Source organism: Rhinichthys klamathensis, unplaced genomic scaffold (genome assembly GCF_029890125.1).
Source record: "Rhinichthys klamathensis goyatoka isolate OS25496 unplaced genomic scaffold, OSU_Roscu_1.1 h1tg000192l_1, whole genome shotgun sequence".
In the NCBI taxonomy this organism is placed as follows: domain Eukaryota; kingdom Metazoa; phylum Chordata; class Actinopteri; order Cypriniformes; family Leuciscidae; genus Rhinichthys; species Rhinichthys klamathensis.
Window position 1 is genome coordinate 2,538,861 of NW_026606718.1, and position 27,359 is coordinate 2,566,219.

At 36.8% G+C, this 27,359-nt stretch overlaps 2 protein-coding genes across 3 annotated transcripts in view; both read left to right on the forward strand.

Moving 5' to 3' along the window:
- Positions 1–12,186, forward strand: part of dpf1 (double PHD fingers 1) — a 47,981-nt gene extending 35,795 nt beyond the window's left edge. Inside the window, exons 9-12 of one of the 2 annotated variants that reach the window (XM_056262452.1) lie at positions 9,570–9,689; positions 9,774–9,886; positions 10,021–10,102; positions 11,357–12,186. In XM_056262452.1, coding sequence (XP_056118427.1) covers positions 9,570–9,689; positions 9,774–9,886; positions 10,021–10,102; positions 11,357–11,427 — 386 coding nt within the window. In that variant the 3' untranslated portion in view covers positions 11,428–12,186. The remainder of the gene's footprint in view (positions 1–9,569; positions 9,690–9,773; positions 9,887–10,020; positions 10,103–11,356) is intronic. The other variant, XM_056262453.1, reaches the window with a different exon arrangement.
- A 12,862-nt stretch (positions 12,187–25,048) lies between these two features.
- si:dkey-243k1.3 (endonuclease domain-containing 1 protein-like) lies at positions 25,049–27,316 on the forward strand. The gene is made up of 3 exons (XM_056262538.1): positions 25,049–25,387; positions 26,239–26,395; positions 26,657–27,316. The coding sequence occupies exons 1-3, from the start codon at positions 25,091–25,093 to the stop codon at positions 27,046–27,048; spliced, it is 846 nt and encodes a 281-aa protein (XP_056118513.1). The 5' UTR covers positions 25,049–25,090; the 3' UTR covers positions 27,049–27,316.
- Positions 27,317–27,359: the final 43 nt, after the last annotated feature.

The following is a 27,359-nucleotide window of genomic DNA, read 5'->3' on the forward strand; positions in this document are numbered from 1 at the left end:
TTGGACAGGTGTACCTAATAAAGTGGCCGGTGAGTGTATATATAATATGATAAATTGGGATTTTTTTTTTTGCATGCTTTTACTTCTTGTAGCTGACCTAACCTTGCAAATGATGTGCATATACATATTAGTTGTTATTAGAGCACTGCAATGTCCTCAATTCAACCAGATGGTAGGCCCAGAGTCAAATTATGCATATGCCCTCTGAAAAGAGCTTACTGCACCCCTGACCTCTCATTTCTTTTCTTTACAAATATACACATAGCTAAGGAGATATATTATATATATAAGGACAGAGAGTACACAAGCATTCAGTGTTAGAGGTATCATATATATAGCATGAGGTTCTTCTGGATTCACAATCCCAGGGTTCTGCAGTAGAATTATTGATTTTCAAATGTTTACAGTTTCCATTTCTTCAATGAAAGTTGGAGAGCAGAAATTGTCTTGTGTAAAGAATCTTCATGCCGGTGCTTGTGTGTGTTTTGTGTTGATTTGATTCCTTTTTGTGGTGGATTTGCTTTTGTAACATTCAACAAATGGTTTGATAATGGCATTAATTTTGGGATGCAGGATACTCTTTGTGTAACTGCTGCATCACACTGTTTGCTTTCATCACTAGAGCTCTATGTCTCCATGTATCTCACAGTCTTGGTTTGTGTGTAAGGGTGTGTGCATGTCAGACTGACTGTACCGCAACCATAGATCAGGTTTTATTATGCACCAAAAGCTGATCCTCCTCTCCCTTCACAGTGTCGTTCTGTTTAAGGTCTGTTATGCAACTCAGCCCGCTGACTGGTCAAAGTATTGTGGCCTGTGCGATACGGCAATGCCTTTTCTTTCTTTTTCTGTTGTATTGTGTATTCGTTGCCTTGTATGTATATGTACTTATATCGGTCTGTATCGATCCCAGTTTGCTGATAATGAGATCTTTTTTCTCCAGCTAGGGTATTTGAGCCTTTTATCAAAAGTTTGTGATCAGTATCTATCTATCTATCTATCTATCTATCTATCTATCTATCTATCTATCTATCTATCTATCTATCTATCTATCTATCTATCTATCTATCTATCTATCTATCTATCTATCTATCTATCTATCTATCTATCTATCTATCTATCTAGTTTGTGATCAGTATCTATCTATCTATCTATCTATCTATCTATCTATCTATCTATCTATCTATCTATCTATCTATCTATCTATCTATCTATCTATCTATCTATCTATCTATCTATCTATCTATCTGTCTGTCTGTCTGTCTGTCTGTCTGTCTGTCTGTCTATCTATCTATCTATCTATCTATCTATCTATCTATCTGTCTGTCTGTCTGTCTGTCTGTCTGTCTGTCTGTCTGTCTGTCTGTCTGTCTGTCTGTCTGTCTGTCTGTCTATCTATCTATCTATCTATCTATCTATCTATCTATCTATCTATCTATCTATCTATCTATCTATCTGCATCCATCTCCATCCTGTCTGTCTGTCTATCTATCTATCTATCTATCTATCTATCTACATCCATCCATCCAACTTTGTCTGTCTGTGTGTCTGTGTGTCTGTCTGTGTGTCTGTCTGTCTATCTATCTATCTATCTATCTATCTATCTATCTATCTATCTATCTATCTATCTATCTATCTATCTATCTATCTATCTATCTATCTATCTATCTATCTATCTATCTGCATCCATCTCCATCCTGTCTATCTATCTATCTATCTATCTATCTATCTATCTATCTATCTATCTATCTATCTATCTATCTATCTATCTATCTATCTATCTATCTATCTATCTATCTATCTATCTATCTATCTATCTGTCTGTCTGTCTGTCTATCTATCTATCTATTTATCTATCTATCTATCTGCATCCATCTCCATCCTATCTGTCTGTCTATCTATTTATCTATCTATCTACATCCATCCATCCAACTTTGTCTGTCTGTCTGTCTGTCTGTCTGTCTATCTATCTATCTATCTATCTGTCTATCTATCTGCATCCATCTCTATCCTGTCTATCTATCTATCTATCTATCTATCTATCTATCTATCTATCTATCTATCTATCTATCTATCTATCTATCTATCTATCTATCTATCTATCTATCTATCTATCTATCTATCTATCTATCTATCTATCTATCTTATCTATCTTATCTATCTATCTATCTATCTATCTACATCCAACTTTGTCTGTCTGTCTATCTGTCTGTCTGTCTGTCTGTCTGTCTGTCTGTCTGTCTGTCTATCTATCTATCTATCTATCTATCTATCTATCTATCTATCTATCTATCTATCTATCTATCTATCTATCTATCTATCTATCTATCTATCTATCTATCTATCTATCTATCTATCTATCTATCTGTCTGTCTATCTGTCTGTCTGTCTGTCTGTCTGTCTGTCTGTCTGTCTGTCTGTCTGTCTATCTAGCATTGGTACTTGTCTGGTTTTATTCCTAACCCCAAAATACAAATGCTGTCTGTTTATTATGTGTGACCATACATGGACATTTGTGTGTGTGTCTGTGGTAGTTTGATGAAGGGGGTTATTAAAAACAGGATTCCACCCCATTTGTCATGGTCAAGAAGTGGGGTGCAGCATGCGGGCAACCTAAAAAAAACAAAAAAGATTAGGCAAAGATGTAGCAGTAATAAAGCCTAGCTCAGGAGGGGGGTTGCATGTGGAATGTGTCATTTGTTTGTGCAAAATCCATCCACACTGCAGCAAAACTTAATGAGGTGCTTCTTATGTTCTATTTTAAAGCTAGTTTGGTTTATGAGACGCTATTGTGTGTGGTTTTCTGTAGTGTAAGGCACATATTCAAGGTATATTCTGTGTAAATAATCTATTTTCACATTTAATATTTAAAATGTTATATATTTAAAATATTTAACTTTTAAATGTATATGTAGGCTATATGCATTTTTTTTTTCAACTGAGGGACAAGTCAAAAAAGGTGCAGGATGATGGTGCTGAAATGCTCTCCATTGGTGACCTAATAACTGCATCTGTCTTTCTTAAGCTTTTTTTTTATTTTACAGACACAAGTCAGACCAGGAATGTGGAATTTTCTTTATGTGAGAGGTGCTGCTAAAATGCTTTTGCATGATTAGTTTGTTTTTTGGAGTGTTTGGCATGTGAGATCATAGAAAGGTTTGTGCCAACAGGTGCTTGCGTGTCCTTCCTGTGGTGCTGTTACTTGAGCTGCTTTCTCTCCCAGCCAATTGTGTCCTAATTAGAGATGTGTGATCTTGCTAAAATAGAATCGTGTCACTATAGGATCATTTGGAGAAGAATTGGGGTGTGGAGAGAGAGCGAGAAATGATAAGGGAGGGAGGTTTTTGAGGATTCCTATTCCTACCTCTCTCTTTCGATTCCCATGGGGCGGCAGACACACTTGAAAGCTGTGAAGTGTGCTGTTCTGCCTGTATTCTCCTCGTAATTGGCCAAATGCTGCATTGGGAAAGATTTAGGGAGGCAGGAAGGCATGGCAAAGAAACTCCTGCGTCTGTCTCTGAAACTCTCTATGTTTTTCTTTCGGCTTGACTCATCTCTCTGTTCTTCCCATCTTCCTTTTTTGTGTTAATATAAGGCTTTGTTCCAATACCTAGTGTGCTGCCTCACTGTCTGCTGCCTTAGACAGATGTCTTAGCAGCATCCTACTGTCATGGAGACTCAGAAGAGACTGATTTGGAAAACTCTTCATATCCACTCTGATACTCGACTCAACTTCAATAGAGTTTTGGTGTTAGCATGATACTAAGCTAAACTATAAATTAACTATTAATATCAATAGTTTATTATTATTATTATTATTATTATAGAATTAAATCTAAGTGTCATATATAATTACATTTATCACCTAAATAGATAAATACCTATATATAAATATATATGCTGTATGAAAATTATATTATATTATATTATATAAATGAAAATCGAATAAGCATAAAAATAACACACATGCTGGGTAAAATTAATTTTCAATTAACTGTAGCAACTCTGTAAACTAACTTGTAACTAATAAACTGTAACTGAACTGTTAATAGCAATAGTATTACATCAATACTAAATTAAATGTAAATTTGATATGGAATGAATTTTATCACTTAAATAAATTAGCCTACCTCTACATGACATTTTAAATACTAAAAATCTAAATGTAGAGGTTTTAAGTATGAAATATTTTTACATTGATTTAAATTGGGTAATTATATAGTAATATAATAGTATATTATATTAAAATAACTCAATTATTCTTTGTGTTTGTCATTACAAATGAATGAATTTTGTCTAGTGAAGTGAACTACAAATATCCCCTTCTCTCATTCTGTGATTTCCTTTTCCACAATGGATACATGTGAAATGAAGTAGGCCTATCTTAGAAGGCATCATAATTAAGTTGCCTTGTACCTTTCGGAACAGCCTTTGCGTGGGGGGGCGCCTTATGATGCCTTAACATGCTGCCTATGGAGGCAGCTCACTAGATTTTGAAATAGAGCATCTTTCTGCCTCTCTCTCTCTCTCTCTCTCTCTCTCTCTCTCTCTCTCTCTCTCTCTCTCTCTCTCTCTCTCTCTCTCTCTCTCTCTCTCTCTCTCTCTCTCTCTCTCTCTCTCTCTCTCTCTCTCTCCTCACATATGTGTGCGTGTGTGTGTGTGTGTAAATATGTGTGTGTGCGCGCACATGTACGAGAAAGCAGGATTGATTGCCTGTGGCTGACATCCGAACACTACACCTTAAACGCGACTGCAGGCTTTTAATCATTGATAGGCTTTTGCTTGAGTCAGGCAGACTACAGGGCAGACCCGCTCTCACATACAGCCATAATAGAAACTGCTGATTCACACTATGCTATTTCAAACCTTGTATTTAAGCCTTTATTTTATACATATATGCAGTATGTGTGTGTTTTGTACATGATGTGAGACCACAGGAAAGTGTGTTGAGATGGAGAATGTTAGTGCTTCTGCACGTACATATGCATGCACTCCACGGGGACTTGTGAGCACATCGCATCTATGAGAGAATCATAAAAGACAGACGGACAAAAGAATTGATTTCTTTCAAAACCTTACATTTCTATTTCTATATAAGAACTGTTGGAAAACAGAATGAAAACAGGTCTGTATACTTGCATGTTTTCTTTTGATAGAAACTTTTGATAAAAGAATCTCTGATGCTGTACTGTCAAGTTCATCCTTCTTATTTATCAATATTACATTTTGTAAAATGAGTAACTGCATTCTGCATTCTTAAACCCAAAAAATGAAAATGCAGTCATCTATTATTCACCCTCATGTCATATCCTACAGCCAATATTTGTGTAAGGCAGATTGTAGCGCTGCTTTCTGGAGTGCAGTTCACTCCTTCACCAGTTGACATGCTCTAATTATGCAGTGTGAATGAGAAGCTTTGAGTACACTACTTATTTTCGGTGAACTGTCCAGCTGTCTGTATAATTATCCTTATAACTTACATTCCGACCCTTTTGTTCTCTATTTAACTAGCCTTTACTATTTTTACACACTGATTATTTAACTGAGTTGCATGCAAGTGTGAACTGGTTGCTTGTTGTATGCTAGTCTCAGCTTCAGGCCAATGAACCATTGACTGACCATCTGGTCGCATACAAAAACACAATGCTTCAATCTGATTGGCTGTATAGACTCAATTTCTGGGAGTCTAGGTACACAGATATCAGATCAGTTCACAGAAACAGCAGCTGTTGAAAAATATACTGTATTTTGTTTAAAGGATCATGCAACGGTATGTTCATGTGTCATATGTGTTAGAATTAAAATTTGAACACATGTATATTAGCAGCATAATATCATTCATGAGTCAGGTGCTTTTACAGCTATTTAGAAGAATTGGTTGCAAATACAAATTTGCATGATCCAAAAGTACAAGGAATGTTCCCAGGATATGTTTTTAATTGAATGTGTATTATTAATTTATGATATATTTCCATTGAACAATTAGTTTATAGAGATATAACAAATTAGTAATATTATTAGTAATATTATAAATAAACAATTAAAATAAACAGTATCCACCTGTTCATATGTTTTAGAAATAATAATAATAATGATAATAATAGTAATTATTTTTGTTATTATTATTATTGGCCATAAATAAACAATTAAAATAAACAGTCTCCATTTGTCCATATGTTTTAGAAATAATAATAATAATAATAAGTATTATTATTATATTTGTCATAAATAAACAATTAAAATAAAGAGTATCACTTATCCATATGTTTTAGAAATAATAATAATAATAATAATAATTATTATTATTATTACTGGGAGTTTAAAGACGAAAAATGGTTTGGAGAATGTATGAATGGATTATTATTATAATTTATTTATTTTGTATTTTTAATGGGATATGTATTATTTAGGATATATTTTATTAAATAATTTGTTTATTGAGATATAACAATATAATTGTTATTATTATTATTATTATTATATTGGTCATAAATAAACTATTTTAAAAAACACTTGTCCATATATTTTAGAAATAATAATTATAACTATAATAATAATAATTATTATTATTATTTGGACAAATTAATTTAATTTAATATTTAAGTGGAATGCTTCCAAGATTCTAAAGCTTAAAAGTACATTTGAAGCAAGATTTTGCCATTTTTTGTGGATGTCTCTAAAAAAATTACTTTTATTTGCATTCACATGTATTTTGTACATGCAGAGTACAAGATTTATTTGTAAAATTTGAAAATACAGATATATATATATTTTTTTATTGTATGTATTTGTTTGTATAACCGTGCATTGCCCTGTCCATTAGTGAGATGTTTTGATACTATCTTAACTTCATAATAGTGAAATAGAGGCCTGCGGATGGTCTCAGTACCTCCAGATTTGATTTTCACACTGTGCCGTGGACCGACCTGCACTAAACTGAGTTTCCCTGTAAGCACCACGGACAGCTCCAGAGCACACTGTGTGAAAGTTCAGTCCTGCCTCTAATGCTACTGGTATCCACTGCTGCAGCTGCACACAACACAATGCAGCCTCTCACAGACTACATGCTCTAGTGTGTGCCTAAATCTTCATTTACAAACCGCTTCAGTGCAGTTCCTGCCGGGTTGTTTTTGCTTCCCCGCTCAACTTTGCATGTGTAATGTGTGCTCTCTGGAGTTTGTTGCGACTTTCATCTGCAATGTTTTTTTTTAATAGTCCTCTGTCTCTTATCTTATCCTGGTCCATTCTCTCTCTCTCTCTCTCTCTCTCTCTCTCTCTCTCTCTCTCTCTCTCTCTCTCTCTCTCTCTCTCTCTCTCTCTCTCTCTCTCTCTCTCTCTCTCTCTCTCTCTCTCTCTCTCTCTCTCTCTCTCTCTCTCTCTCTCTCTCTCTCTCTCTCTCTCTCTCTCTCTCTGGAGATTAGGGAATAAAACAGCACATATTCCCCCTGCTCACTCATGCTCCCTCCCCCACTGATAGGATCTCTGGAGGATGGAGTGGATTAATGACCTCGCTGGAGAGGGCCAGATCTCTCCAAATCACCCCACAGAGCTGCACACACCCCTCATCATCAGTGTGTGTGTGTGTGTGTGTGTGTGTGTGTGTGTGTGTGTGTGTGTGTGTGTGTGTGTGTGTGTGTGTGTGTGTGTGTGTGTGTGTGTGTGTGTGTGTGTGTGCGATTTACAGTAGCACATATGCTCATTTCCACTGTATATGTGCTCAACCCATCACTAGTCGCACTGTGTTGCATTTAATTCAACCCACTGAAAGACAGACCTGTTCAGCCATGAATTCAAACTGATCTACACAGAGACATCCTTGTCTTCCTTGTTAATTATATACACCAGTCTCCTGCTGTGTATTTGTTTCTCTCTGCAGCAGTTTCCACTCTTCCTGTGACAATATTTAACAGACCTCCAGTTCTCCCAGCGGAGAGCGTGTCCCCCTCCCTCCGCTCAGACTGCAGGCTTCAGCAGGCCCGTATACCACTGTGAAAGGAAACATATGGACAGAAAACACACTAGAGACAGAAACAGAATATCATAGTGACTTGGGGTGGCAGCAGCCTAAGCCCAAAGTATACTTTGGCCGTCCACGCACTGTCCGCGCGAGGTAATTTTCGACATCAGAAGGGTCCGCGGACATGTACGCACACCGTCCGCGTGCTGCCCGATTTTTGTGTCCACGCTTACGCCACATATGCGAGTGATTTGAGCACTCAGAGTCCACTAGTTAGTGCGCATGCACCAAACACATCTCTGCACACCCACTGCCAAGGAGTATACTTTAAAAGGCTCTTTAGAAACCACAAAGAACACCCTAGCAACCATGTAACAATGAACTGCATAGCGACCATCCACAACATCTTAACATCCTACATCCAACTTGATTTTTCTTCAAAAACATTTTGGCATTTTTTCTTTCTTGTAACACTTTACAATAATGTTCAATTCGTCCTAACAATGAACAATAACAATATTTTACAGTATTTATTAACCTACTAACAGCAAACGTTTAAAATAATTGTTTAAAATAATTGTGTAAAGTTAAAAAAAAAACTTTAAAAAATAATGTTTTTTTTAATGGTTTTGAAGGAAGTCTCTTCTGCTCACCAAGGCTGTGTTTATTTGAAATACATTAAAACAGTAATATTCTCAAATAAAAATGTACTGTTTTCCATCTGAATATATCTGAATATATTTTAAAAAGTAATTTATTCCTGTGATGACATCATTACTCCAGGCTTCAGTGTCATATGATCCTTCAGAAATCATTCAAATATGACGATTCGCTGCTCAAGAAACAGTTGTGCTGCTTAATATTTTGTGGAAACTATGATAAATTCTTTCAGAAATCTTTGATAATACAAAGTTAAAAAGAACAGCATTTTTTTTGTCTTTTGTCTTTTTGTCTTACAGTCACTCTTGATCAATTTAACAAATGTTTTCTGAATAAAAGTATTCATTTAGATTTTTTAAAAATCTTACTGATCCCAAATGTTTGACTGGTAGTGTAGGTTGATGTTAATGTATGCATTCTCCAATACAAAGTTCTGTCATGAAACTCTAGATATTGCACCAGACTAATAGGTCATTAACTCAATCTGCTTGCAATCACATCATTCTCTATAGAATGCACATCTGATTGGTTCCTGCTGTATCAGCAGCCAATGAGCTTGCTGCTCAACTTTTACATACTTGGTCAGTGTCTGCGTAGCAGTTTGCAGCACGCTTTCAGAAACCCTCCACCTTCCCCAGCTCCACCTGTATAGATCTGATACGGGTAATTCATGTATGCTATAGTACAGCAGCATGTCTTGCTCACAACAGTGTGTCGTGTGTATATTGGCAGTAGCAAGTCTCGTACTTGCTCTGCAGCAGCAATAACCAACAGCAGCAGCATACCAGATCTATTCCTCTGAGACCAAACATATCAACACTGTCATATCCATTTCCATGCCAAACAAAATTCATTGTTAGTCCAAAATACCTAATGCATTAATTAATAATAACGTATTTCTTAATTTCTTTAGTTTCGTTAAATTTTTTGCACTTTTCTCTTCTCTTTGCAGCCAAAAAAGCAGCTGATGGTTCTGTCATCCCAAATGGCTACTGTGACTTCTGTTTAGGAGGCTCCAAGAAAACAGGCTGTCCTGAAGATCTAATTTCCTGTGCGGACTGCGGCCGATCAGGTGCGACCTAACCCATGTAAGCTCAGCTCGGAAATGGGGATTTATTAATTTCTTAACATATTACCTTCTATTGGGTTGTTGCAGGTCATCCGTCGTGCCTGCAGTTCACCGTCAACATGACGGCGGCGGTGAGGACCTACCGCTGGCAGTGCATCGAGTGCAAATCATGCAGCCTGTGTGGGACATCAGAGAACGATGTAAGTCAACTGAACGAAGTAACTTTCTTTTCCAGTGCAATCTTTGTTGTGTTTGAGAACTGTTTAATCCAAGCCCCCAGTGCTAGTGTTTGGGGACATGTGCATACAAGGATCAACTTGCATTATTTTTACAGGATCAGCTTTTATTCTGTGATGATTGTGACAGAGGGTATCATATGTATTGTCTAAGCCCCCCTATGTCGGAGCCTCCGGAGGGTATGTGCTATGTGTTTTACATTTAGGTGTTTTAAGTGCACTGCAAAAAAAAAAAAAAAATCTTATTCTTAATCAGTATTTTTGTATTATCGTTCAATAAAAATCTAAACATCTTTAAAGCAAGAGACTTTTACTTCAGAAGCAAAATTATTATTGCATGAGATAATATTTTTTATTTATTTTATAAATATATAAGTATATTTAATTTATAAGATATATATTAAAGTATATATTACAAAGCATACACAAATATAGCATTTAATATAAGTATTTTTATTTTAATTAATAATAAATAATTTAATTTAACTTGCTAATGAAAAACTGCTACTTAAAAGTGCTATTTCAAACTTTTGCCAAATATTAATATTTAGTATATATTTTTGGTCAGATTGTTTTTTTTCTAGTTTTAAGCACTTTACTCTTGCACATTTTGTTACACAAGTTTGTTGGGTGGAAACCTCGTATTTTCCACAAACGCTACTTTTCAGGAAATGGAAAAAACACTGCTTTTTAAATAGTTAAACACTGTGTTGCCAAAGTTGATATTGTGGCTTTATGTATGGTCAGACCCTTGTGTCATTATATTATTAACATTTGACCAAAATCAAGGGCAAATGGAGTTACAAGGTTTTTGACCAGCGATTGTTTGAGAATTGTGGACATGTATGTGTTTTGTCCACCATTAGTGGACAAAGTGCAGCACATTACATTTTCATCAATTTACCAGTTATAAAGTTAACTGCTGTGTGAGCGCTCAATTTCTTCTGTCATTTGGCCAAAATCTCATGTTTTTAAAGATCAAGTACTTCGCAGTCGCACAAGCTATTTAAGACAGTATTAGCTTGAGAACAAATGCTAGACTATCTTCTCCGCTGCATTGCAAACAAGCAGAGACAGTCCAAACTCTCATTGGCACTTCATTCACGATAGAGGCGGTGTGTAGTTATGAGGCTTTATCGACAGTTTGAGGATCCAATGATCCAATATTTGCAAAACCCACAGACATGCGTAAAGGGTGACCAATGGTAATGATTTATGCAACAACAACAAAAATTCAAATAATGAAATATGGAGATGCAAGGTTTCTGTCTGACAGTGACGATATACTCTCTGAAAAAAAAAAGATGAATAAATACTGATAAACAATAAATTTTTGCAGTGTACAAGAACCGCTACTTAAAAGTGCCATGTCTAACTTTGGCCAAATATTGCACGCTTCAATTTAAAACAACATTTGTGTCTCTTCCTTTGCAGGGAGCTGGAGTTGCCATCTGTGTCTGCGCCAGCTAAAGGAAAAAGCGTCCGCCTACATCACACTAACCTAATCTCCGTGCCCTACTTCACCCTAGCAGTCTCATCCTACTCTATCCCATCATCACAGATCCAAAGAGACTCCCCAAACATCCACTAGAAGAGAACAACTTTCATCTGCCCATTGCCTGTATGGTGACAGCAAGGAAAACGTAGGGTGCGACTAACATTTTTGTATGTCAATTGGGACTCAAGCAGACCTTTCCTCGTCAGTCCCTCCAAAGAGTTCTTTCCTTCAATGATCAGAGAGGTCTTCTTCTTGTCTGACTCCATCTTATGGTGGCTAGACAAGTAGTGCCAAACGGTTTGTCGCTGAGGAGACATTTTGCACGAATCTGAGGTAGGGCATGTCAGTGGGAGGAGTCTCTGTGACATCATTAGATGACGCACCAACTGCAGATGGGACGAGTGCCACTTGATCTCACCGCAGCTTTTGGTTTGTTTAGCTCTGGTGAGAGATGGTATCAACGTGCCATTGATTTTTTTTTTTTTTTTTTTTTTTTGCGGTATATTCTTCAGGAGCAGACACCAGCACATAATGAGATCATGTTTAGTCATTAAATTTGGCCTTATTCTAGCTGTAATTAGACTTCTGTTGTAGAGATGAATGAATTCTTCAATAATTAATATCCCTTGAGGATACAACTTTTGGTTCTTGCAACACATTACAAAAAAAGGTGATATATCATGAACATAGTCTGTGTTAAAAGGAATATTGCGGGTTCAATACAAGCACTTGTAGAATAAAGTTGATAACCACAAAACATACTTAATTTTTTTTTTTTTAAGGGTTACAGAGAAGTAGTCAATTGCGGGATCCACGGGACCTAACGCAAAGAGACTTAAAAGTGATAGTTACTCAAATTAATTTTATGTTTTTAAGTTACAGAATGTTATTTGTTTTATTTGTCTATTGCACAAAAAAAACATCAACAATTTATAGATGCAGAGTTGGATATTCTCATATATTTTTCGATTGTATGCGACAATGAACAAATGAAACAGCGTAGAGCAAATTCCTTTTGCCTGCTGCGACAAATGCCAACATGCAACTTGAGTCTGGCACCTGAGATCTGAAGCAGAGAATTGGTGGGAATTGGAAAAAAAAAATGCCTATGACACTGGACTGAGACTGACAAATCTGTCTAGACCTCCTCCTGCAGGCTTTTGCGATGGGTGCGGGACAAAACGTGAAAGTTGCCTGTGTGAGCAGGACAAACATTTTTTTTTTGCAGGAGCGGGATTGAAAAATCTATTCCTCACACTTACAGTGGAAATGAATGGGGCCAACACGTAAACACTAAATTACTCATTATTTCAAATGTATAACTACAAGATGCAAAAAAAATATGAGTGTTAACATGATTTTAGTGTGAAAAAAAGACACTTGCTGACCTTTTCTGTGTAAAGTTGTCCAATTTAGTAACTTTGTTGCCATGACAATGTTAAGCAAAAAAACAATAAAACAACCATAAAAAATATATTATGAACAACACAAGTGTCTACAGAAAGTTAATGTAAGTGCTTTTATAAAATCATAAATTTCTGCTTTTAAATCCTCTAAAATTGGCCCCATTCACTTCCATTCTAAGTGCTTCGCCGTTACCGCAATTATTTCTTTTCTTTTTTTCTCTTTTTTTTTTGAAAGGGGACAAGTAGAATTTTTTTTTTTTTTTTTTTTTTGTGGCAATCAACATTATACCACAAATGCTGCTGAACTTGTATTGAATCTGGAAAATTCTGGAATATCAAGTCTTTTGGCCAAGGGAAGTCGTAATGCTGCAAACAGTTTTCATGCATAGAAAGATCCCTTTATTAAGAAAGTCCGAGGTGCATGTCTTTCAACCAGAGTCAAACTTGCTCTGTCTGAAAAAAGAAAAGAAAGAAAAGTAGATTTCAAAAATCAGCTGATTAATTCCGTACTTCCAACATGATCCCCACCTCCTCTTCCTATTCTCAACAAGCCAACATAAAATTCCCTCTCAGCCAGGGTACGTTTATAAGAGTGTATATTTATCGAGGAACATCTGTCCTTGTTTTAAAAACAGGGCGTTAAACGGTTGATTGTTGTCTTTTTTATGATGACTTGCTTGCATGTTGTAATAGTATCGTTTTTTAAATAATTTAAGGACAAAAAATCGAAGAAAGCACACTTATTCTGCAATAATGTTTTTGTGTTTGTGACCCTCTCTGGGGAAGTTGCGTCGGTATGTATGTGCGCTTTTAAAACTCTCGTGGAACTTCGAAACTGTAAACGACAGAACGCGGAAATGGGCGGAGACTACAGTGGGTGGGGAGGGGTTTGTGAAATTCTGACGTTTTCAGGTGCCACTGCAAACTCTCCATTTTGATTTCCTGGACAAACTGAAGACCAGCTTTGGAGACTCCTTTCCATCCCCCCAGTCTCTTTGGAGGGGCATTTTTCCTTTTTGTGACAAGAAAAATTGTGCGCCTCTTTTGTAGAATGAGCTCTTTACTATCTGTAAGTCTGCTTTGTGTTCTGAGACTTGCTACTGCAGCCTGCTTAAAAGAAGAAAAAATGTCAAGCTAAATCCAGAGGAGTGTTATGGGGACGGCAGCATGTGTGCGTGTGTGCGATTGTGCTGAGGTGACTGTTTTAAACCCAAAGTCCCCTCTTATCCGTGGCCTAACTGAAAAGACTGCCTGCCATTTTCTCCACACCGAGTCCTTGAGCTTTAAGTTGCGAGACGTTTGCTGTAAATAGATAAGTGCTCTGTCTTTCCAGAATCAGTCCATGTTATAGACTCAAGTGAAAATGTCTTATGTGCTGTAATTCATCGAAATGTGAAAACAGCCTTTTTTACGCTGTCAGTGAAATATTAATCCATGTTATTGGGTTATTTCTATTTTTGTATAATTTTCCAATTTATGGTTTTAATGAGCACTACACCACTGGTAACTCTGACTCCATATATGTAAATCTTTTCAATTCTTTTTAAAAGAGTTGTAGAAATGTGTAGTCTTCAGTAGAAATAGTCTTGATTTCACATTTTGATATATCAACCTCTTTGTTCAGCCAACCCCTTGTTGTTCTTTTTTTACTTATGACTATTTTGCACAGTCTGTGTGATTTTTTTTTTTTTTTTGGACGAGGGCGCTGTAAGAGCATTTTAATTAAAGCAATTACACCAGAGACAAAATTAAAGACGCATTTTGCATGTTCTGACATTGATAACAGACAAAAATTACACATGGAATGTGTTGATTCTTTCCCTCTCAGTTCCTGAAGCCAAAACACTGTGGCTTTGTGGTGTTTTCAAAACATTGTTTGTTTGAGCGGCCTGGCATAGCAACACTGGCTCAACCAATAGCAAGCGTTTGGAGGTGGAGTTATCTGTCTGTGTGACCAATAGCAGATGGAAGGGCTGGTAGGAGTGTTTTGAAAACCTTTTTATAATGTTTTCAGTAGTGAAATGACACAAATCACTTTTAACAGTATTAAGAGGGGGAAGTATATTCTGATTTTGTCTGCCTTGGTGAGATTTTTGGTTAGAAACTAACCTTCACGTTCTGTAGTATTTTCTAGAACTACAACTGTTGTCAAGCTGTTTTCATGTCCCCCAGTTTGAAAGAGGGGCCGTGATTGGTTTGTATGAAAATATTTTGTTAGTTCACAGGCCTTTATTGACGAGGGGCGGAGTCATAATGATGTGATTGTATTCTTAGTAATGTGAGAGTATGAGTGGCATTATGTGGGAGGATGGTTAAGGGGTACACAAAAGGCTTAACCAGATTGTTAAAATGGTGAGCAGCTACATTTCAACGCGGACCACTGTGTCCTTTGTCCTGCTTGGGTTGAGATCTGTGCTCTATTTGTCTTTAATCTGTCTCGCTGATTTCACAGGGTCTTCTCTACCTGTATATTGTTGTGCTGTGATCTTCGCTTGCAGTTTTTTTTTATTCCCCCACAAACACCCACACACAAATACTCTTGTGCGAGAGGATGCGTGAGTGTTTTAATTTCTTGTAACTGTCCATAGAAAAATAAAACAGACGTATGGAGAAAAGAAGCGTGTTCTGACTCAGGACTGAGTTGTACATTTGTTTTCATTGAACTTGAAATGGGTGCTCCTCATGGAACTGAGCATCTCCGATGACTGCTGCTCAGTGATCCACTTTAAAGAATGTCCTTTCTTTTATTTCTGTCCATTTTGACAAGCAGGAAATAAAAAAAAATTGTACCATTATCCAATTTTGTCTTCTGTGTTGTTTCCAGCGGAGCAGCGCTGAAATACAGAATTTAAAGGAATAATTCACCCAATAATTTACTCACCTTCAAGCCGTCCTATAGGTGTATATGAGTTTCTTCTTTCAACCAAACACAATCAGAGTTATAATAAATAATATCCTGGCTTTTCCCAGCTTTGAAATAATGGCATTGAATAGTGCCCGAGTTTTTGAAGCTCCAAAAATCCATCCATCATAAAAGTAACCCATATGACTCAGTGGGTTAATAAATGCCTTCTGAAGCGAAGCGATGGGTTTTTGTAAGAAAAATATCCATATTTAAAACTTTATACACTATAATCACTGGCTTCCAGCAATGGCCGTACGCACGATCACAAGAGAGTAACATGGTTTTCGTGAGAGGCGTCTATTTTCACATAAGCTTACGCTACGCCTACGTCAAACGTCGGGTCAGAGGTCACTCTCCCGCTGGAACTCAACTCTCTTGTGAACGCACATACGGCCGTTAAATATAAATATTTTTCATACAAAACCCCATCATTTCGCTTTTATTAACCCACTGGAGTCATATGGATTACTTTTATGATGGATTGATGTGCTTTTTGGAGCTTCAAAAATTCAGACTCCATTCAATATCTTTAAAGGATATTATTTAATATAACTAAAATCATTTACACCTAGGATGGGTTGAGGGTGAGTAAATTATGAGAAAATTTAAATTTTTGGGTGAACTATTCCTTTAAAGTAGGAATGAAATAGATGTTATGATAGTCTTTTTTTCCCAATTGTGATATAAATATGAGTGAAACGGCTTTTGAACAAGAAAAAAATGTAAGGTGGGACTTGATTTTGGTTTAAGATGGTTGTGGTTTGCTATTGGTCGATCTCATGTGAGTGACAGGTTGTCCCGCCCTCATGACAGTAAACACGTCATTAGAGAAGAGAAGAGAAGAGAAGAGAAGAGAAGAGAAGAGAAGAGAAGAGAAGAGAAGAGAAGAGAAGAGAAGAGAAGAGAAGAGAAGAGAAGAGAAGAGAAATAATGTACATGGAAAAATAATTTGTGACCCTGGACCACAAAACAGTCATAACAGTCACAGGGTAATTTTTTTAAATTTGAGATGTGTACATCATCTGAAAGTTGAATAAGCTTCCCATATGGTTGTTAGGATAGGATAATATTTGGCCGAGATACAACTATTTAAAAATCTGGAATCTGAGGCTGCAAAAACATTTTGTGATCCAGAGTCACATTTATAATACAGTAAATACTGCAATTGTCCATTTTGATTTCATGGTGACTTTAAATTCATAGAAACTCTGAAAATGGTCATGAAAAACTACATTATGAATGTCTTGGTGCAAAATACCTTGACTAAAATTAAAAGAAGACCGGCTGGAAAAAGTGTATATGACACTTTTTTAATATTAACTATTTGTCAATAGATGCTTCCTGCTCTGGTGCAAGGAAAATGACTGTCTGTAGCTGTTTGTGAGATAAAATAAGCCTTTTTTTCTCTCTCCTACAGCTAGAACATTACATCTTAAGAAATGACATGCAATAGCACACATGCTTTACTGTAAAGCAGTGCTTTTAATTGGAAGAGTGAATTATAAAACAGATATTTGCACCTTCTGCCAGCCTGTTTTGGAGAAACACAATTAACTAACCAGTAAACGGCCTATTTGCGACACACTATTTTTATTCCATTTTAATGATTTGTTTAAGCTCTGTATCTTTAGCACTCGCATTCAAAAAAAGCATTTTCCTTTGGTTAACCCAATCTGAATTCTAATACGTCTGTCCAAACCACAAAATTTAAACCCGTTTGCACCAAGATCAGAATTCTGGCCATAACATTCAGTTCTAAATAAAAAAATGTCTGTGCGTTCCGCTGCATTATTCGTGCATATGTGTTTGAGTTTGTGTGTGCATGTGTGTGTGTGTGTGTGTGTTTGTGGGGGGAGTGGGGGTGATCGGAGACTCCAAGCCAATTACCACATCCACCAGACATCCTCAGACTGCCTGAGCCTTCCTTCCAATAAGAGTACGGCTGCAAAGAGCTGGGGCCTGAGGTGGTTGCCATGGCAACTCAGGGGCTGCTTGCATGGCGGATGATGCTGGGGTGATGGATTACAGTAATGGGATGGGGTGTGCAGGAAGGGAGGGGTGAGTGGAGAGAACTCATGCATAAATATATTGGAAATGTATGAATAAATCTGAAATGCATAGACTTAAAGGACACAGAGGAGGAGAGTGGATGGAGGATGTTTGAATTTGGCCCGTTCAACATGGGTCTGAAAATCATAGATATGTGGCTTTATGAAGGTATATTTTCTCAAAGAGTTCCTGATTCCTTATTGAACTATTTTATAAAGATATTTGGGATGTTGAACTTAAACCAACTTATGAGACAGTAATATTTGAGATTTTACTGTTTAAAAAATCTATTTAAATAGTAATAATATGCTTTATATATAACTCACACATTTCTGCATGCCTTTACTGAATGCTGAAATGCTAATGTATATATACAGGCTTTAAACAGCCTTATTTTAACTCTACATAACTCTTTTTTTCTAGCTTTTTATATTTTCTGAAGGAATCTGAGAGCCAGGGTCCTGCTGCGTTCTAATGCATGAAATCTGTCACTAGTCTGCCATCTAGTGTTAGTCATAACATGTACAACATGTATACCACTGTGACAAGCACTAACTAGCATTACTGACAAGCACTAACTAGCATTAACCAGAAATTAATGATGGTCTTGTTTACAGTAAGGTTACAGTATGTAAACATTGAACAAATGCTTGAATGCAAGCAAATTTACCAAGAAAAAGAGGTCACATTATGAGAACTGTCATTGTGTTTTTATAATATTGACTCAATCCTGAGTCATTTAACCAGTGTTGTTATTGTTATCCAAAAACTACCAAAAACCATTTTCGGTATATATTTAAAAAAGCTGAAATAAAATAAAATATAAAAATTTGTTGAAAAACTTAAACTTACTTTTTTGCAACTAACTGAAATTAAACAGAAATAAATATAATTGAAAGCTAAATAGCAATAAAAAACTGTAACACTTCATTTTACAATTCTGTTCAGCATGTACATACTATGTACTAATAATTACAAAAACTATAGATACTAACCCTGATCCTATACACTAAACCTAACCTTAACCCCTGTAGTTACCTTATATTACCCAGTACTTTCTTAGGTAAGTACACTGTACACATACTTTAAAATAGAGGGTTACAATTTATTTTAAAGGTGTCATTGTTACAGTGTAATTATATATTTAAGAGTAATATTAAGCAATTACATATACTTACTTTAGGGTTAGTGTAGGATTAGGATTTGGTTGAGGGTTAGTTGCATGTAATTATGCATAATTTACTTTTATTACTATGGTAAGTACATGTAACAACAAGGACACTGTAAAATAAAGTGTTACCGAATAAAGTGTAACCAAAACAAACAAAAAAACCTATAAAAAAAATCTCAAAAGCACATTAAACTACAAAAACTTTAACTAAAAGGTAAATGAAAACAAAACATTTTTAAAATAAAGGTTAATTCAAAATATTAATCCATGCTTCAAATAATACTAAAATAATACTGTTTAACATGATCTGCCACCTTTATTTCTTAATTCATATATTCATATATATTCATAATTCATTCATTAATGTTATTCATATTTCTTGTTTAAGTCCAGGGGGATATTAGAGCTCAAGCCCCTCCATAACATTGCACATTTGTTTACCTTATCTCTTTAGATATATTTAGTTAGAAATAAACATGCTCAATATTAAAAAATAGTATTTGTCCGTGATTTACCTTTGATGTGCATCGGATAATGTGAACAGTGAGCACAAACTGGTTGTAAGGGCACATTTCATCTGTTAATCAGAGCCTTTCTCGGGTTACATCAAGGTCAGACACCAGTGCTGTTCCCACAGGGTGACTTTTGAGTCATGGGAAACCAAACACACTGACACACACAACCTTTGCTGAAAAAACCCCCCAAAAAACAAGAATAAATACATACATACAAAATTGTGTTTAAACCCATAAGACTTTCATTCATCTTCGAAACATAAATGAAGATATTTTAAATGACATTAGTCCAAATTTTCTGAAGGGACTTGATCGCTGTATATGATGAACAGTTCGAATTCAGGCTTTTATTTCACAAATAAACATTAATCGGTGAAACAGAAGCTCAGCTGTAGGCCTACTTGCTTGATGTGTAAGAACAAACCTCATTGGTTCTTGAGGAAGCTCAAACGTGCCACGTAACACGAGAATGAACCTCATTGGTTCTTGAGGAAGCTCAAACATGCTGCGTGACACAAGAATGAACCTCATTGGTTCTTGAGGAAGCTCAAACGTGCCACGTAACACGAGAATGAACCTCATTGGTTCTTGAGGAAGCTCAAACGTGCTGCGTAACACGAGAATGAACCTCATTGGTTCTTAGGGAAGCTCAAACGTGCTGCGTAACACGAGAATGAACCTCATTGGTTCTTGAGGAAGCTCAAACGTGCTGCGTAACACGAGAATGAACCTCATTGGTTCTTAGGGAAGCTCAAACGTGCCACGTAACACGAGAATGAACCTCATTGGTTCTTGAGGAAGCTCAAACGTGCTGCGTAACACGAGAATGAACCTCATTGGTTCTTAGGGAAGCTCAAACGTGCTGCGTAACACGAGAATGAACCTCATTGGTTCTTGAGGAAGCTCAAACGTGCTGCGTAACACGAGAATGAACCTCATTGGTTCTTAGGGAAGCTCAAACGTGCTGCGTAACACGAGAATGAACCTCATTGGTTCTTAGGGAAGCTCAAACGTGCTGCGTAACACGAGAATGAACCTCATTGGTTCTTAGGGAAGCTCAAACGTGCTGCGTAACACGAGAATGAACCTCATTGGTTCTTAGGGAAGCTCAAACGTGCTGCGTAACACGAGAATGAACCTCATTGGTTCTTGAGGAAGCTCAAACGTGCTGCTTAACACGAGAATGAACCTCATTGGTTCTTGAGGAAGCTCAAATGTGCTGCGTAACACGAGAATGAACCTCATTGGTTCTTAGGGAAGCTCAAACGTGCTGTGTAACACGAGAATGAACCTCATTGGTTCTTAGGGAAGCTCAAACGTGCTGCGTAACACGAGAATGAACCTCATTGGTTCTTGAGGAAGCTCAAACGTGCTGCGTAACACGAGAATGAACCTCATTGGTTCTTGAGGAAGCTCAAACGTGCTGCGTAACACGAGAATGAACCTCATTGGTTCTTGCAGAAGCTCAAACGTGCTGCGTAACACGAGAATGAACCTCATTGGTTCTTAGGGAAGCTCAAACGTGCTGCTTAACACGAGAATGAACCTCATTGGTTCTTAGGGAAGCTCAAACGTGCTGCGTAACACGAGAATGAACCTCATTGGTTCTTAGGGAAGCTCAAACGTGCTGCTTAACACGAGAATGAACCTCATTGGTTCTTAGGGAAGCTCAAACGTGCTGCGTAACACGAGAATGAACCTCATTGGTTCTTGAGGAAGCTCAAACGTGCTGCGTAACACGAGAATGAACCTCATTGGTTCTTGAGGAAGCTCAAACGTGCTGCGTAACACGAGAATGAACCTCATTGGTTCTTAGGGAAGCTCAAACGTGCTGCGTAACACGAGAATGAACCTCATTGGTTCTTAGGGAAGCTCAAACGTGCTGCGTAACACGAGAATGAACCTCATTGGTTCTTAGGGAAGCTCAAACGTGCTGCGTAACACGAGAATGAACCTCATTGGTTCTTGAGGAAGCTCAAACGTGCTGCGTAACACGAGAATGAACCTCATTGGTTCTTAGGGAAGCTCAAACGTGCTGCGTAACACGAGAATGAACCTCATTGGTTCTTAGGGAAGCTCAAACGTGCTGCGTAACACGAGAATGAACCTCATTGGTTCTTAGGGAAGCTCAAACGTGCTGCGTAACACGAGAATGAACCTCATTGGTTCTTAGGGAAGCTCAAACGTGCTGCGTAACACGAGAATGAACCTCATTGGTTCTTAGGGAAGCTCAAACGTGCCACGTAACACGAGAATGAACCTCATTGGTTCTTGAGGAAGCTCAAACGTGCTGCGTAACACGAGAATGAACCTCATTGGTTCTTAGGGAAGCTCAAACGTGCTGCGTAACACGAGAATGAACCTCATTGGTTCTTGAGGAAGCTCAAACGTGCTGCGTAACACGAGAATGAACCTCATTGGTTCTTAGGGAAGCTCAAACGTGCTGCGTAACACGAGAATGAACCTCATTGGTTCTTAGGGAAGCTCAAACGTGCTGCGTAACACGAGAATGAACCTCATTGGTTCTTAGGGAAGCTCAAACGTGCTGCGTAACACGAGAATGAACCTCATTGGTTCTTAGGGAAGCTCAAACGTGCTGCGTAACACGAGAATGAACCTCATTGGTTCTTAGGGAAGCTCAAACGTGCTGCGTAACACGAGAATGAACCTCATTGGTTCTTGAGGAAGCTCAAACGTGCTGCTTAACACGAGAATGAACCTCATTGGTTCTTGAGGAAGCTCAAACGTGCTGCGTAACACGAGAATGAACCTCATTGGTTCTTAGGGAAGCTCAAACGTGCTGTGTAACACGAGAATGAACCTCATTGGTTCTTAGGGAAGCTCAAACGTGCTGCGTAACACGAGAATGAACCTCATTGGTTCTCGCACGTCAAGTGAACATGCTTGAGCTTCTAATTACCACAGTCCGTTGGACGCTCGATTCATATGGATTAGTTTTACAATCTCTTTATGAACTTTTTGAAGCGTCAACGTGGTAGTTGCGTGGACTGTCAATGGAGGGACAGAAATCTCTCGTATTTCACTAACATAAAGTTGGTTTGATGTTGGACGTTCCACATTCAAAAATTTAGGGACCGTCTCTGAAGTTAGATACGACATTGGTACACACGTTTCTAACTTCAATAGCATTTAAAGAGAATGACTTACAGTCACAAAACCAACTGTAAAGTGTTCATGTAGGTGTCAGCTATAATGCACATTGCACACCTTTTAGATTTTTGATATTTAATAAAATAGTTGTCAAATCATGTGTAAAAATTGCTATTTATTTCACTATCAAATGGGCTCAAACACAAAATAATTTAAAGCACAATAGCATTTGAGGAGAATGACTTACCCATTACTCATGTAAACTGTAAAGTGTTCATGTAGGTGTCTGGTGTCAACTATAATGCACTTGCATGCACACCTTTTAGTTTCTTGATATTTATTAAAGTAAACTGTCAAATCATGACTGTAAGTCATTCTCTTTAAATGCTATTAAGCTTTCAATTTTAAGCCTTTTGGTATAGTGAAATAAATAAATAACAATTTTTACACATGATTTGACAGTTTATTTGAATAAATATCACAAATCTAAAGTGTGTATCACACCTGACACCTACAGGAACACTTTACAGTTGGTTTTATGACTGTAGGTCATCCTCTTCAATATGCCATTTAAGTTAGAATAGTGCGTTTACCGATGTCGTGTAACTTTAGACACGGTCCCTAAAGGATGAACGAAAGTATCACCGGTTTGTTGTGTAAATGAAAGAATGACATTTTTGAGTGAACTAACCATTAAATGTGCTTAATTTAACCCTTTATTTAATTATGTTACCAAGGGTGATAAGCGGGGCACAACCTAACACGGGGCTGGCTAGTGGTAACACACATGGTTTGAAACTTGACGAAACAGTGTATTTAGGCTACTAGTTGCCAACACCATATAGAGAAAGAATTGCGCCAAAATTAAATAAATCTTAAGATATCACTGAACATTCATTTAACCATAGCAAAAGTAAATTTCTTACTGAAGTAAATTTTTCATCTCTGTTTTATGTTTATTTAAAATTAGACAAATCTGATATTATTTTAATCTTTTGTTGTTTAACAGTTGATATAGTTCTTTAAAGGGATAGTTCACTTTGAAATTCATTTTTGGTATGTTTTAGCTTATACTCAAGGGCATCCAAGATGTAGGTGTCTTTGTTTGGTCTAAGACACAAAACGAGCGGTTTGTGTGAGAAAACGAACAGTATTTATATCGTTTTTACCTCTTGTAAACACAGCCACGTCCAAGTGTTCTGAGGGCGCGGGCGCTTCGGTCTTTTCCGGCAAGCGCCGGAAAGCGCCGGAAGTGATCTCTCGCGCGTGTACGTCACTCATACAATTGTTTTAATTTTAATTTTATTTTTAATTGTTTTCTTTTACGACGGTTTAAACATCCCGGATAAGCGCAAATTAGTACCATTTTAATTAGCCGTCTTACCTACAATCTCTGTTCTGTGTAAACAATGAGTGACGTACACGCGCGAGCGATCACTTCCGGCGCTTTCCGGCGCTTGCCGGAAAAGACCGAAGCGCCAGCGCCCTCAGATCACTTGGACGTGGCTGTGTTTACAAGAGGTAAAAACGATATAAATACTGTTCGTTTTCTCACACAAACCGCTCGTTTCGTGTCTTAGACCATCAATGTGTACTTACATTTACGAGTCATTAAATCATGTTTAATTTGGACTTCTCTGTGCATGCTCTTTGAGGAAGTTACCATAGACCTGCATTATATGACTGACAGACAAGAACGGTTTGACCTAAAAATATCAAAATTGAAACCACTGCGGAAACAAAGACGCCTACATCTTGGATGCCCTTGGGGTAAGCTAAAACATACCAAAAATTAATTTCAAAGTGAACTATCCCTTTAATGCTGATCTAACCAGCACAAGACAAATGGGTGGCAAGATGTAACACTGTGTTACAATAAACCTCTATTAGAATGCTATTACTTTTATGAATTCTATTGAGAAACCATGAGAAAAAAGTGAATAAAGACTAAGAGTCAATGTTCAGAAATTATGAATTATTATTATTATGTTTTGAACTATGCTGTTTTGTGGTGGTTTTTTTGTCAAACTCAAAAATTAGTTTATTTTTAATTATTGAATTATTTTATATGAAAAGTTAATAATTGTAATTCATTGACAAAATATTTTAGTTTATCGTATATTTTTTGATTAGATCAGATAACATTTTAAGCTGTGCCCCTCACATGTTACAACATGCCCCACCTATGGGGGATGTTGTCACATTTCACTTCCATTCTTTCCGAGTATATCAAGAAAAATGTATACACTGTATTATTGAAACAAAACCACATAATTGACATGTGGGAAATTTATGTGGGAAAAAATCAATTCTCTCAACCCCAAGTGAATTTACCAAACTAAGAAAGACAAAGTGTTAGGTGTGCACCGCTCTCCCCTACTCCAAATGTTGCTAAATTTGGATCTACTAATCTTTCTTATCTTTTCTTTCTTAACAGTCATGGGGAGTGAAAAATATAAAGGAGAGCTCTGTTATAAGACGTGTCATCTGTATTCAGCCTGCCCTGTTGCATTATGGAGGTTTCTTTCATTCTGTGTATCCTCACAGCCATGTCCTTGGGTCCAGCAGATGGACATGTGGTGGCTAATTTCTGGGATTCACCTGATTGCATTAAGTTCTTCTACAAGGAGAAAGTTCCAGAGCTGGGAGCTTCCCGGCCGAATGTCATCCGTTTATGTCAGCGCTTTCTAAACACATATCACTTCACCACACTTTATGACACATACTACCGCATAGCTGTCTATTCTGCATACATCTTTCAGCCAAGTAATGGCGGTGGCAGAGAGACACGCTGGTTTGTAGAGCCACAGGTGAGTAACATCTATTATTCTTGTGCCTTCAGAAAGTGCTGATTATTTTTGTGTTTGGTTCCCGCATCATCCAGTTTGTTTCTAACATCAATAAAACAAGAAATTAAACTTATGAATACAAAAATACTTATATTCCCATTTTCTATTTTTACACTGTAAAAAATATGATTAATAAGTGGACAACATGTTTTTACATTGCAATTGTAAGCAATTTTCATTTTCATTTTATACAAGATTCAACTCATTTTTTAAAGTCACTTTAATGTAATTTAAGTTGAAATGACATAAACATCCATGTTGATTTTACTTAAAACTTTTAAGGCAGCAACTTTTTTTAGTGTACTTGAACTTGGGTTACTTTGTTTTTTGTAAATGTCAAATAATTTTTTTTTATTGTAAAAAAAATACTTCAATAATGAATTACAATATTTGTTGTCCAAAATATGTTGTTGTTTTTTAGTTATTGTTTAAGTTCTGTTTTACTCTTTAAATTTAGTTGAAAAGTAATAAAATGCTGTTTAATGGCAGGTTTCACTGACAATTTATCTCATTATTGGGGCATGTTGTCAGAAAAGGTTGTGTTTAGTGTGCTGAGTGCTTTGTACACACTAATGGTAAAAAAAAATCAATAGCATGTGTTTATACAGACACTGTAAAACTTTAAAATATAATAAATCTAATTTAATAAAATAATAAAGCAAAATTTAATATTAAAATATAATAAAAGATTACCCTGGCAAATATTTACTGGAGTTTTTTAGTTTAAAATGAATTATCAATAACTTTTATATTTGTATATTAGTGTAATTTTGACGTCTCATTAAGCCATCAAAACAATGATGTTTTACTAGTTGGTGAATCCCACATGGTCAAGTGAAATGCAAGATGGATATAAGCTGTCACAGCAGAACCCGGACATCTATCTGGGAGAGAAACAAGCTTTAAATGAAGACTACACAAACTCTGGATTTGACCGTGGTCACCTAAATCCCAACGGACATCATGCAGGTATAACCACTAATGAAGATTTAGTCTTCCCTCTTGTTGACCTTTTCAGGGACTGAGGTCATACGTTAACATTTAATATTATTACATTTATTGGCAATCTTAAAAGTTACTCTTTAGTATACAAAATATGATATACATAAAAAAATTATTTAATGGACGAAAACATCCTAAAATCACCTCAAAAGTTGATGAATTTCTTTTAAATTTACCTTTGAAAAATCTTTCTTTTCTCTCTCTTTTATCATAACTGCTTCCTGTTAGTTCCAAGTCGTAATGCCACCTTCACCCTGACCAATGTGGTGCCTCAAAACCCAACGCTGAACCAGAACGCTTGGAACAAACATGAGTCTAAACTGACCGCCTTGTTTAATGCAAACTGTCATCAGGCTTATGTGCTGGTTGGTGCCATCCCTTCTTCTAACAACTGGATCATCAAAAACAATGTCAAACGGGTGAACATCCCAGAGTACATCTGGAACGCTTACTGCTGCGTCGATCAAAACGGCCGCCCCATCCTAAGCGGTGCTGCGACTGCCCTCAACACAGAGCTGAATGTTGTTGTGGAACGCAGCCTAAATGAGATGGTCAACTTCCTTCAGCAATTCTCTGATGCACCAGTGGATGAGCTGTTCAGCGGCCAATGCAGAGCTTAGATTAACACTTTCAAATAAACTCTAGCAATAAGGTTTAATTCTGTATTTTCAAATCACATCATCATTACGCACCATTCAGTATCTTTTAAAATAATATATACGATGACTTCTCTTGGATAAGAAAGGAAAGTACACCAATACAAAATGCAATGCCATACTGACAGTTTTTTAATTGTAGTACATGCATGTGGTTTTTGGTATTTATGTATATGTTGTGTTTTTAACATGCATGTTCAGGTTATACTTAACCTTAGCCCACTTGCCCATTAGCCATTCAGAATATATGTATAAGTTTGTGCCTCATATTGATA

What these genes read in the sequence shown, in the direction of transcription:
- si:dkey-243k1.3 (XM_056262538.1), top strand. Translation starts at nt 25,091, where the DNA reads ATGGAGGTTTCTTTCATTCTGTGTATCCTCACAGCCATGTCCTTGGGT. An exon ending in GCTGGTTTGTAGAGCCACAG is followed by an intron (nt 25,388 to 26,238) that starts GTGAGTAACATC and finishes ATGTTTTACTAG; the next exon opens with TTGGTGAATCCCACATGGTC. An exon ending in TCCCAACGGACATCATGCAG is followed by an intron (nt 26,396 to 26,656) that starts GTATAACCACTA and finishes GCTTCCTGTTAG; the next exon opens with TTCCAAGTCGTAATGCCACC.